The sequence below is a fragment of the Letharia lupina genome, assembly GCF_014066315.1.
Source record: "Letharia lupina isolate WasteWater1 chromosome Unknown contig_13, whole genome shotgun sequence".
Classification (NCBI taxonomy): Eukaryota; Fungi; Ascomycota; class Lecanoromycetes; order Lecanorales; family Parmeliaceae; genus Letharia; species Letharia lupina.
The window spans coordinates 1,863,571-1,875,999 of NW_023502982.1; the positions used below are offsets into that span (position 1 = coordinate 1,863,571).

The following is a 12,429-nucleotide window of genomic DNA, read 5'->3' on the forward strand; positions in this document are numbered from 1 at the left end:
AGACCGAGACTGAGACTGTTGGTTATTGTGCGACTGGATTACTCTCGCTCGTTTTTGTTGTTGTTGTTGCTGTTGGTGGTGGTGTCGAAGGCGTCGATGGAGCGTGTGAGTGGGGCTTGATTGGTATTATGCAAGTACACCCGCAGTTGCTATACGTACCGGTAACGGACGGACCCTTCCTGGCTGAGAGAACATCAAGAGTCACGATTCTTGAGGGTTCTGGAACAGATGCTGGAAAGGAGTAGCCGCGTGGATAGGCTGGTGCTTCCATCCGCTCTACATGAGTATAATGTACGGTTCAACTCCACCTGCGCACGCTGCAAATAATTTCACTCAATCCATCAAGCGCCCCCACGTTCTTCCCGTACGCCCTCTACTCACGCACACATCGGCGTCAAGCTAACAATCGTGCCCTGATGGATGGCACAGGTGAGCGTCAACGACTCTGTCCACGGCCTATCATCTCTACTCTCAATACTCTTGAATTCCTGCATCAGTCTGATCGTCGTATAGCTAGCTTCTGTGAGTGCGAATTGCTGTCCAATGCAGATTCTTGGTCCTCCATTAAACGGTAGGTACTCCTGCTCGCTGTTAGCGTGCAAACACCTTGATATGCGTGTGTAGCCAGGACGACTTACCCAGCCAGGCCTCAGCGTCTCCCATCTCTCAGGCTTGAATTCTTCGGCATCCTCGCCGTAGAACTCTTTTCGGCGGTGCATGGTGTAGAGAGACCATTGCACGTATTGGCCTTTGGGGATGAAGAGAGGTGATTCGCCATCTTCGCCGCCGCCGCGAGGGAGGATGGTGTCGACTTCGGCCCTGCGGGTGTTGCCTGGTACTACTGGGTAGAGACGTAGTGCTACGATACCGTTCAGTCAGATCGACATAGAAAGCTGACAAGTCGATGCTTACATTCGTTCAGAACCCATTTCAAGTATCTCATATCCTTGATCTGCTGGAATGTCGGCTTCTCCCCTCCCAGCGCATCCACCTCCTCGCGCAGCTTCGCCCAAATATCCGGCCTCCGAGCAAGTACAAACCATGTATCGCTCAGAAGACTAGCCGTCGTGTCTCGGCCCGCTAGAAGGATGTTCATAAGCTCTGATCTAAGCTGGACTGGGTCCGTCGTCTTCTTGACCAGCTCGTACAAGAAAACGTAACGGTCATCAGCTTTTGCGTCCGTCTTCTCAAGATCGAGTGTCTTTCTGTACGCTAACCCTTTCCGGACGAACTTGTCGACGAAATCCTGGCAGTACTTCCTATCGGTCTTCGTCGCTGACCCACGAAGCCATCCTCCAATTTTGCCGGTTCGGAAAGTTTCAGCGATCGCCTCCTGACTCCTGTTGAAAGCTTTTGCAAACTCCGTGTTGTCATGGTTCGATTCTGGAGCGAGACAATTTGTCGATTCGCCGAACAAGAACTCCGTAGCTGAATCCATTGTCAACATGAAAAAGAGATCCTGCAGGTTGACGGTTGAGCCATCTTTGGGAATGGCTTCGATAAGTTGATCGATATGGATATCGAAGGTGGTGAGGTCGCCGACTTGGCTGCGGACGAAATTGGGGCGCAGGAGCTCGCGAGAATTATGCCAGGCGGCGCCGTCGGTGGTGAAGATGCCATGGCCAAGAAGAGGGACGAAAGCGTCTTTTCTGCGCTTTCCCAGGCCCCAACTTTTGAAATCCAAGGCTAAAATCGTCTTGATGTTCTCGGGTTCATTGGTTTGCATGAGGTCAGTGAAGATGAATTTCATGTGGGTGTTGTTTCCAATTCTCAAGAACCGGGCTCTGTTATGAGCCATCAATCGATGCTCCTGGGCGGCTTTTACATTGCCCATGAGCGCCTTGATGCCGATTATGTTGTCGGGAAATGAGTTGAGCTCGGGACTGTGTTTCATGGGCTTGCAGCCATGCTCTTTGATCATGGCACGGCGAGATGCGCCGATGGTGAGCTCCCAATGGATGTAGTAGAGGACGTAGATGACCAATGGACCGAGAAAGACCTGGATCAGGCCGGGGAGCGCGAATGAAGCCATATTGGCCGTAGATAGGTGTGAGGTCAAGAAGAAAGGCGTTTTCTATTTAGCAATGAGTGCAATGTATGGAAGAAGCTGGAGAAAAGTATATCGCAGCCGGTCTTCGCTCTTTCCTCTGCCGAGTACAACGTGCTGACTTATGCTGAACAATGCCAGATGCGAGCCTCGTGGCGCTATGGCGAGTGGGAGGAGGTACTTTCAATCAGGAAATCAAACACCTAATTGAGGCGTATACAATTGAGAAGTATATAATGCGCGAACCAGTGTTGCGATAGTCGAAGGAAAGCAAGAGAATACTGATGCTGCGGACATGGAAAATGATGGAGTGTCCGTAGACCGGAGACGAACGAGACACACGGAGTCTTACATGTATACTCTAAAGGCTATCTTCCTCTACTCTACTACTCCAGAGGCTGCAAAAGCAGGATGCGAGGAAGTCTCATGGCCGCGAGTTGATGCCAGCTGAACTGGGTACCGAGATACCTTGGACTCAAAGGCGCGCCATCTCCGACACTACGGACGTAAGCTAAGGTACTGCTACTACTCTAGTTCTCCAAGTCATGCCAAACGTTGCTTTCTTTTTCAAATTTCCTACTCTACCTTACTTGTACCTACCTTCTGACGTTCATGCAATCAATTTCAATTTCAATTTCAATTTCCATGCAGAAATGGATGAAGCAATGAGGGGTCAACCATGAGGCGGCCATGAGACCTGCTTAAGTCCGTAAAGTATGCCAAGCAGCCAAGGGGAGGGGTAACCGACAGAGTGAGCCAACTTATTGAATGATGCTCTGATTGGTCTTGATTGGCTTAGCGAGCGACACCGTGCGAACAAGGAAAAGCTCGGCTGGCTTTGCGCTTTGGGGGACTGGTGAGGGGTTTCTTTGGGCTTGGTCCCCGGGCCTAGGCCAGTCGGCCGAGGTTGGTGTTTGGACCTAGGACCCCATCGTCTTATTTGGTGGGGGGGGGACACGCCCTGAAACATGATGATGGTTGCCAACCGCGCTAGCGTTGATCAAGTAAAGCCTCCGATGCTAATTATCACACTTCCTGCAGTTCGGCCTTCCCGGTGGGATCCTGGGCATGGGAGCACATGGCATCCCGGAGCGGGCATCATTTATTAAGGTATCATCCGAGTGATTTCTGCAGGGGAGATCGGCCGTATAGGAAGTTAGGATTTCGGCCGTAAGACAAAAAAGCGGGTATCCTTGATTGCTCTGTTGTGTGTTTTCAATCTTCCGCTGGCCAGGGTTCATGCTGATGAATTCCTACTCGCTCGGAGAGAAACACCAACCATATAGTTCTTCCGAGTGCAGAAAAGCAGGTATATTGCATGATCGGATCTCCAATGCATTGGTTGAGAATGAGTCCGCTGCATCGACGCAAGAGAACGACGGTATGGCACTCTCAAATACCAGGTCGGAGCAAGCGAACCAAAGTCTCTTTGACCACGAGACGACAACGCGCGTTCCCCAATCGCAATGAGAGACAACATCAACAGTCCTGCTGTTGGGGTCTGTTGCTCAAAGGCATACGCCTCGCTGACGGCATCCCATAGCCTGACTTGGTCGAAGACTCTCCAGTGGCAACGGCTTCCCCAGCTGTCTTCCCGCATCCCTCCGAACTTCCAAGTTCCCCAACCGAGTACATCCATTCTGTTGTCACAATGGCACCCACTCCCTATCGCTCACGTGCGGAAGTCTGATGGCTTCGTTGTCCATTTCGCGCACTCCGAAAAGTAGGTCTACAATCACTGGGCTAATCATCCGCGTGCCTTGCGACCGCCTTGGCGAGCCCTGAGATATTGAGGGAATTCCAGGTTTTAGTAACGGCCATGTGATGACTCGCAAATGGAAAAAGGTCCGAAGTAATGCTATTGCGTGATATCTGCGAAGACCAGTCGGAAGATGATTGAACAACCGATGGGATGCTGGGGTTGCAGCCTTAACCAATCATATCGTTGCGGCCGTTGTATTTCGGCCATAGCAGGATTTTGGATAAAGCGTTATAGGCTTTGACGGCCTCAAAATGATCGATACCGCTGGGACGTTCGATGCAGTGGTAGGGTAAGTAAGCGAGACGTGCGATTCGGCCATAATAAATATTCATACTTCTTGGCACCAGGTCCATTGCGTTCTGCAGTGTGCAGGCAAATTTCACATAAAATCCCGCAAGAAGAATTGGCAGAAAGTAGAATATCCTCACTGAATGCATGCATAACTTAGCAACCTGATCTCCGACCAATTCGTCCAGGTACTAGTACAGTAAACTCGCATCGTGTCCGACATCCTGTACACAGATCCGCCCACCTTCCGAGCCAAAACAGCATCATACCTTCACGCTCCCTTCCCCTCCCCCCCTCTTCACCCCCGCCCCCCGCCACCAACCTCCCCACTCCCCTCCCCCGCCTCAAACCTCCTCCCGGCCTCCAAATCCGTCACCCCCTCGATCCGATTCCCGCACCAATAATGCCCCGCGCTCGCCCTCCCCAGCGCCGCCCCCGCCTCCCCCCCCAACACCTCCCCGTCCACGCTCCCCGTCGCGACCTCCAGCTCCCCCGCGCTCCCCTCGCTCCGCCACGTCAGCGGCGACCCGCACGTCGCGCAGAACCCCCGGTGGCGGCCCGCGCTGGCGGAGTACTCGGCGAAGGCGGGCAGGTCGGCCGGCGAGGCGGTTTTTCCCGGCGCGGCGGGGGAGGACCAGAGGAGGCGGGAGGGGGCGGTGTCGATCCAGGCGGTTAGGAGGGCGCCGCTGCGTTTGCGGCATTGGGTGCATTGGCATGTGTGGGTCTTTTTTGTGTTTGTCATTCGGTCAGTACGTAAACTTCCTTTTTTCCTACACAGTGGGAGAGCGGGGAGGGATGGGCGTCACCTTGGGGGGCCAGCCGGATGGGCCGCCGAGGTTGAGTTCGTAGCGGATGGCGCCGCAGAGGCAGCCGCCGGTGATGGTGGTGGGTGGAGGCATGGGTGGGAGGGTTGGAGTGTGCTTTTGGGGTTTGAAAAGGGTTTTTGTTGAATAAGTTTACGAAAGGACTGTAGATACTTTGAGCCCCGCCGAAAATGAAATTATTATCAGTAAGCGAAGTGGTTTTTCTTTTTCCTTCTTGTTTCTTTCATTTGATTCTGTATGCAGCCTAAGGCTATGCCAACTGTGAAGAATCTACAAAGACCTAGTTCAACAGACCAAGGCGAGTATCCCTAGTCGTCCTTACAAGTATAGGCCTTAGACTTCTTTGATGAAAAGATATCATTCGACGCCCTCGAATTTTCTCTCTGTCCTATGATCATCCTCTAAAAAGTCATAATCAGATAGCCCCGTATCCATACATGTGGCCAGCCAACTATCACTCGACATGGTTCGGTGTAACATTAGGCCGCTTCACTGCCAAGAGTCTTGGCGTGAAATATGTAGAGAGATGCGTGCGGCCACGACGACGATAACAACCTGTGTATGGCGGAGCTTTGGCACTTGGACGTGAGCTTGTTGTTGTCGTCCTGCGTAGAAGAACAGCCACTGCGATGTGCGCTTTCGATTGTCGTGACGTGGATTTCTCCTCTTACAGCGGTCCTCAAAAGCAGGATCAACCGGCCGTTTTCCTCGCCGTATCGCCCATTTACTTAGAGGCTTCCGCACTTGATCGACGAGTAGGCCACGTCGTGCCCGTTTGGGACTTTGCGGGCGTGCGCATCGCTGCAGCGATACACGCTGCCAACGCGAGGCTTGGCCGTAGCTGCTATCGAATGCAGGACTTCGTGGGGTGGTTTTTACTGGTCACGAGCATTGCGTGTAAGTGCCACCCATTTGCTGGTGATCAGGCAGTGTATAGATGGTACAAATCAGGTCTGGACTAGAGTTCAGTCAGGTACTTTTACTCGTGAGAGAGGGCGAGATCGTTCCAATGGTTAACGACATAAATAATCCTTACTCCTGTTAAGGAGTCGGCAGCGTAGGTAGCTTCGTTGATTCGGTAAATTCAAGGCACTGCTTTTAGCTTAGGTGTAAGATACTCCTTTCCGGGTAGTAGAATAACCGCCGCAGATGCGATCACGAGCGTATTCAAGCGTTAAAGTGATGTTTACGGTACCAAACAACAGTATTGGATGAATCTACTGAACCAATCATTTCGCCAAGGCTCTTGTTTTGGACTCCAAGTACCAGGAATACATACTCCACGAAGCTATCGACCAACAAAACGGCTCCGCAAAACAAGATCTGGAAGAAGAAGCCGACGAAGGATGGGCGAAACGCGAGGCGGCGCCGAGCAGATCAAAAGCGGGCCGCCCGCCTTGCAAGCAGTAAGCACACATACTCATCCGTATAAACAGAAAACTCCGCAGCTCCTTCCCACGAAGGCCCATGCTGACAAGGCACCCAGGACCACATCTTACTGCCGTTGCAACCGCCCTTCAAAACCGAATCCTTCACCAGTCGGACCGTTGGCTTGACTACAACCTTGGGGCTGATGACGTTCGTGGGGGCTAGAATGAGTTCTGTTGGGGGTTCAAATGGGACACTCAGTTGTGCGAGCGCGTGAATAGAGAGAGGGTCGATGCTAGGCGTGCTGCCGGGGTGGGACCGGAGGCGTGGATGAACGATTGGTAAGCGCTTATCCTGTCAGGCAAGCTTGCAGAGAGACCTCCAGTCTGAGAGGGTGGCTGCGTTGTCCTTGACGTCGAGTTAGGGTCTTATGCCCAGAAATTTTGTCGTTCACGATCAATATTACTTCAAGTTTGAGTGGTAATAGCCAACAAAATCCTCATTGATGTTGATCCCGTCGACATTTTAAGAATATGTACCGCTTCGAATGTCATTATTTCTGGCACTTTACCTGACATCTGAGTCCTTGAAGGGCATGCTGACTTGAAGGTCTGATTAGGTTTGGTCAGGCTGTCACTGGAAGTATTGCCGGTGCCGGTGATGGCTCTGGGGTCGGGGCCGAGGTCGAGTAGAAAGGAGGAGAGACGATGGAGCAGGAGGTGGAGAATGAGGAGGGAAAGAAGCGGGAGGATAGGAACGAGGATAAGGGAGAGAACTCCTATTGAATTTCGGGTGTAGAGCATGGAGTGAGTGGTCTCGGGCTTTAGCTTGGGATTCAAACCCCATCAAAAGCCTTTCCTGCGGCAAGCATTCTTCGCGTAGCGTGGCAATAGCAGATATCAACAACGCAAAGCGAAGGCAAAGTATCAGTCACTGCAAAGCAAAGGATCTCTGAATACCTTTACGCTGATTGACTGCGAGTGCACAACGATCGGGAACGCAACGCGATATTCGAACCTCAGCGGAGGACAGAAGTGAACTCGCTTGTGCGTTCCGGTCCCAAGAGATCGCTATCCGCGGCCTAGGTCATCCAACCTGGCCTAGACTGGCATGATATCTCGAGGTTGCGAGGGTGATTGAATCACGAATTCACTCCAAGCGTACACGCAACCAATTCCACCAGATTCACCAGACGCGTTCAGTAAGAAGTCACCGACCGATGATGGAGGAATAACGAAGAAGAAGCAGGAACCTTTATGAGATGTCGTTGGAGAAAACCGAGAAGATTCAGGGTCAAGTCCATAGGCGCCCAGGCCTTTTGCCGGCAAATTTCTTGCTAAGACACCAGGATAACCAGGTGTGATCGTTTTGGCTTGCTTGCCTTCCAAGGGTTCTCTCCGTTCAGGTCTTCTTTTATTCTGCGATAATTGTGGCATTGGATGGCACGTCTTTCTCAGCAGCATTGGCGCTCGCCAACTGGAGTCTCTACGAAACAAAAGAGGAGCACGATCTGGGACTGCCGCTGCTCGAGGCCGAACATAGACGATACATGTTGTCAGTGCCCTTGCAGCACGAGATGAGCCACCCGGCGAATGTCACTTTCGCCTAGCCATACTCCTAAACCCTTTTCCTCGTCCCGACTCAGACGGTGTGCCCAAACCCTCGAATGGGACTAGTGGATTTCCTAAAGATTTGCGTAATTCAACGGTCGCGGTGTGCCCAAAACCTCAAATGGGACTAGTGAATTTCCTAAAGATTTGCGTAATTCAACGGTTACGATGTGCCCAAAACCTCGAATAGGACTAGTGGATTTTCTAAAGATTTGCGTAATTCAACAGTCGCGGTGTAAAGATTTGCGTAATTCAACGGTTGCGGTGTGCCCAAAACCTCAAATGGGACTAGTGGATTTCCTAAAGATTTGCGTAATTCAACGGTTGCGTGGATGGGATGAGAACAGGCAAAGTCTGGGGCAGAGGAGAATGATGATGCCTCAGAACGGGAGCCGGACACGGCTGAAGCATGTCTTGAACGAGTGTGCGACAATGATGAATGTTGCGCCTGCATCTGGAGTACATGAGACCTCCAACCCCCCATGATCCCGGCTCCCTATTCAACTTATCCTGCTACGTAACTATATACAACCACTGCGCCCTCGCTCCCTGCTTAGAATACAGCCGTAGCGATGCATCCATCCCTGGCCATGTACTCACTATACAGCAAATGTTTCCACGGAATCGGAATCATCACCCATTAGCTTGACAAGCGACAACATGACAAACACGAATGCTTTGCCTACATACCAACAACAACAACAATAATAATAATAATAGTAATCGGTAAGCACTTGGCTCGCTCGCTCGCTCGCTTGGCCCCACCAACAATCATCAACAGCCGCAAGTCTTTTTGCAAATGCTGCAAGGAAACCCGGCGCAAAACTGATAAATCACATCTGACAACGCGCACTTTTTGCCCAGCAAGCGAGCGAGGCGGTTTTAATGATGTCCCCAACTGCAAGGTTCGTGCACACTGCAAGGAACCCGGCGCAGAGGCTTGGTTCTAGTTCATCACATCTTACGAGTCACAGCGTGTAGAATTTGAGTTTCATCTCATCTCATCTACCTAGCTATGTACATTTGTTGTTGTTTGTTTATTCATTTTTCTGCATTGATCTCGGTGTCTTGGACATTCCATGCCGGGGGTGGGGGTCGGAGTGGCGCGGTTTGGGGGGTCGCCAGGGCAGGGGTGGATTCACGATTGTCGCGTCTGGACTGAGCCGGTAGTGGCGGGTTTCTGGTTGCTTGCGAGGAAACGATCGCGGCGGTGACCCAAACTCCACACTGATCGGATCGTGCACGTTGCGAGCAGAGAACGACGTCCCCATCAAAACGCCATTACTAATATATTATGTATATCTCGATCATATTATCATTACAGAGCATCGTAGCACTTAGCATCGGTACATCATCTCCATCATATACATCAACCCATCCATCCATCCACCCGTCAACATCTTCAACCCGCCTTCACGCATTCCCGTCGCTCCACCTCTCCCACTCCTCCTCCCTCATAAACTCCACACTGCCCCAACCCCCTCGTTCCCCGATCATCACACACTGCTCCCTCACGCCGTCCCCCCTCTCCACATGCGCCAACCCCCCCTGCCTCCAACCATCCAGGTACTCGCACCCGTCGTCGACGTAAAACACGACGTGGGTCATTTCGTCCGGCCAGACTAGACTCACGCTCCTGGCTTTGTAACTGATGGTCGTCGGCGAAGACGATGACAGCGAGCGCCGACGACGCGACGACGGTGATGTCCTGCTGCGTAGTTCCAACCTCTGCCATTCCGAGAGGGCGCTTTGTTCGGAAAGGTCTTGCCATTTGGGTGGCGCGTGGGCGGGGTCCGGTGCCGTGGAGATCGTCTCGGTGATGGGGAAGCATTTGGTGTTTCGTGGCGTCGAGGGGCAGGAGAGTGGGTAGGGTGTTTTGGGGGGGAGCTCGATCAGGTTCAGGACGTCGGCGGCGCAGGAGCTGCCTGGGTAGGCTGTTACGGAGAATTCGGATGACTGGTCGTGCAGGCAGGTTGCTGATGATGATGATGATGATGATGATGATGATGGGCCCGAGATTGCTGATTGCTGTTGTGATTGGGACTTTGGCTGTGTGATTCGCGACGAGTGGGCAAGACTGCAGAAGAGGAGGATGAGGAATAGGTCGTTCATCTTGTATGTAAGAGAGAAGAAGTTTTGGTGGATATGAACAGATGAAGGACAACGTGTCTGTGGTACAGAGATATGTAAAGAAGAAGAGAGCACACCAAGGGTTGATGATGTACTATGGCACTGTGCAGCTATACAAACACAATTCCCAAAGCAAGCGAAGGATTCAGGAAGAGAAAGCTCAAAGTTATACTGTTGCAAGGAAAGAAACAATTGGCTATGCGGCAAAGAAAAGAGATAGAGCGCGACGACCGCAGCACGCGGAGAAGGGTGCAGCGGTCATGAAGAAGCAAGCGTAAGAAAGCCACAGGCATCTAGACGCCAATCTAATACTTTATATCGGTATTCTGACTTTCACCAAGCGAGGAGAATTATAGAATAAGCATTGAAAGACTTTTCCGTATATGGGTGAATATGGTGTGAAATATGGTGTACCCACGTTTCGAATGCATGAACCATCAGTGGATTCAAACAGCTCCCCTGGTAGCACTGCCGTATTGCTTGGCATCCGAGTCCAATCAAAATCATCCCTGAGGCCAAGGGCGCAATTAGCCCGCGGGAAGGGAGGGACCTTGCCTTAAAGGACTTAGCATTTACCGTGCAACCATTCCATCAGGGCTGAGTAACATGCAACCATCAATCCCGCCCCGCGTGGTGTGCATTGTCCCATCTTTAGTAAGGAAAGCAAGCGAGGTATGACAATACCTGCTGTGTTCGTTGTGCTGAGTGCTAGTAGCGTGCTGCATTATGATCTTTCCGCGTTGTGCTTATTGTTCTTCTTCTTGCTCCCCCGTCCTTCAGGCTCACAACATTACAAACATTAGCTCAGCCAGTAACAGGCAAGCCTCTCTTCTCCAGCTCCTCTTTGATCACCTTCCACCTCCCCACCTCGATTTCTCGGTCGATCAAACCATATCTTCTATTAAGGATTTGCACGTTCGGAAGTTCTGCAACTTGATTCGACTTCCGAAGGGCTTCCGCAGTCCTTTTTGGTTTGGGCTTTTTCACTAGGTGGACGAGTAATGATTTTGGTGTGCTGATGGCTGAGATGTCGGGGTCTGGAATGCGCCTTCCGGTCAATTGCATCACCCTCTTGAGGACCTGAAAAAAAAAGGATCAGCAAGGTTGGCAGGCATGCAGTGTAGATCACGGGCCGCTCACTGCAAATTTCAATGCTGCATCTTCCATTGAGACATCGCGCCAAGTATCGCTCGCTGGCATGAAGGGTGCAGGATCTGCTGATCTTGCAGGATCGAAGGACTCTTCGTCCGGAATTGGTAGTTCAGAGCCTTCCAATTCCAAATTGATTTCGTCATCTCCCTTGACAATCTGCGACGGCCTTTCTTCGGCGTCATTGGACTCCATCTCCTCCTCTGCGAGTTCATCTGTAATTTCGTCTGTAACTTCCTCTTCTTCGATGTCTGCGTCTTGCATCGCGATATTGTCGCTCGAGCGATCTTTTGGTGTGACGCATTCCAATATGGACTGTCGCAGCTCCTCACTCTCAAGCACCAAAGCCAGCCGTCCGCTTGCGTCCTGCTCGAATTTTGCGCCCCCCGCAACACGTGTGGCATAATCTTCCGTAGGGTCTGCTGAAGAGTAATCCATTACCAATGGTAGTCCAGCTTCTTTCAAGGCGTAGGTCTCCACCAAGGCGCGATGAACTGCGAGGATTGTATCATTTCGACCCTCTGTTCTCTTGGGACGAATGAAACTAGATCATGGGAATTAGTAAACGTTGCAATGCTTGCAGTAGAGTTGACTAAACCCTTTAAATGGGTTCGCCACCTCCCATTGCCTTGTCCCCCAACCAGGCCCACCCACCATCTCTAGGCCTTCAGCTGTATCCGCTTCGAAATATTCATCTTCATCTTCGGGCTGTTCCACCTCCTGCTCAGGTGCCGGTTCAAGCTCCCTGCCCTTTTCCCTCGCTTGCTCCTTCTCCCTTCTTCTCTGATCAAAAACACTCTCTTTCCCGTACGGATCGTCCTGACCTGGCGGTGTCTCTGAGCCCCATATCTTTTTTCGTAACTTTTCAGTGGTGAGCCAGCTGGCGTGTCTGCTGGAAGCGTAGGGTAGGGTGGTTGATGAGTTAGTCTTTCTTACAGCGGTTGATGCTCGGAGCCGACAGTGTAGGCAGACGTAACTTGATTGAGGTAATGCAAGACGGGCTGCAAGGCTAATGCGGCCGGCAGAAGTCATACTGATGGTGTTAATGTTGACTCAATCGGTAACGGTTGAAGACTGTTGAGAGGTTGCAAGCAAAGCCAAGGAGTTCTACATGGCGCTAGGCTGAATACGTTTAGCGCAAATTTGTTTCAAATCGAGATGACAGTGCTGCATTTGCGCACATATATGGGATATCTGTCTCAGTGATACCTATGCTATTCTTGCTCGGGCAATCCTTTCCTACTGCTGATG

General features: G+C 51.6%; 3 protein-coding genes across 3 annotated transcripts; all 3 read right to left on the reverse strand.

The window, feature by feature from the left end:
* Positions 1–377: 377 nt before the first annotated feature.
* HO133_001963 (uncharacterized protein) lies at positions 378–2,032 on the reverse strand (the record flags this gene model as incomplete). Its single annotated transcript, XM_037292891.1, has 3 exons — positions 378–581; positions 639–859; positions 913–2,032. The coding sequence occupies 3 exons, from the start codon at positions 2,030–2,032 to the stop codon at positions 378–380; spliced, it is 1,545 nt and encodes a 514-aa protein (XP_037151430.1).
* Positions 2,033–4,395: 2,363 nt separating this feature from the next.
* On the reverse strand, positions 4,396–4,996 carry HO133_001964 (uncharacterized protein; the record flags this gene model as incomplete). Its single annotated transcript, XM_037292892.1, has 2 exons — positions 4,396–4,821; positions 4,904–4,996. The coding sequence occupies 2 exons, from the start codon at positions 4,994–4,996 to the stop codon at positions 4,396–4,398; spliced, it is 519 nt and encodes a 172-aa protein (XP_037151431.1).
* Positions 4,997–10,833: 5,837 nt separating this feature from the next.
* Positions 10,834–12,210, reverse strand: HO133_001965 (uncharacterized protein; the record flags this gene model as incomplete). Its single annotated transcript, XM_037292893.1, has 3 exons — positions 10,834–11,109; positions 11,170–11,722; positions 11,777–12,210. The coding sequence occupies 3 exons, from the start codon at positions 12,208–12,210 to the stop codon at positions 10,834–10,836; spliced, it is 1,263 nt and encodes a 420-aa protein (XP_037151432.1).
* Between the last annotated feature and the right edge of the window lie 219 nt (positions 12,211–12,429).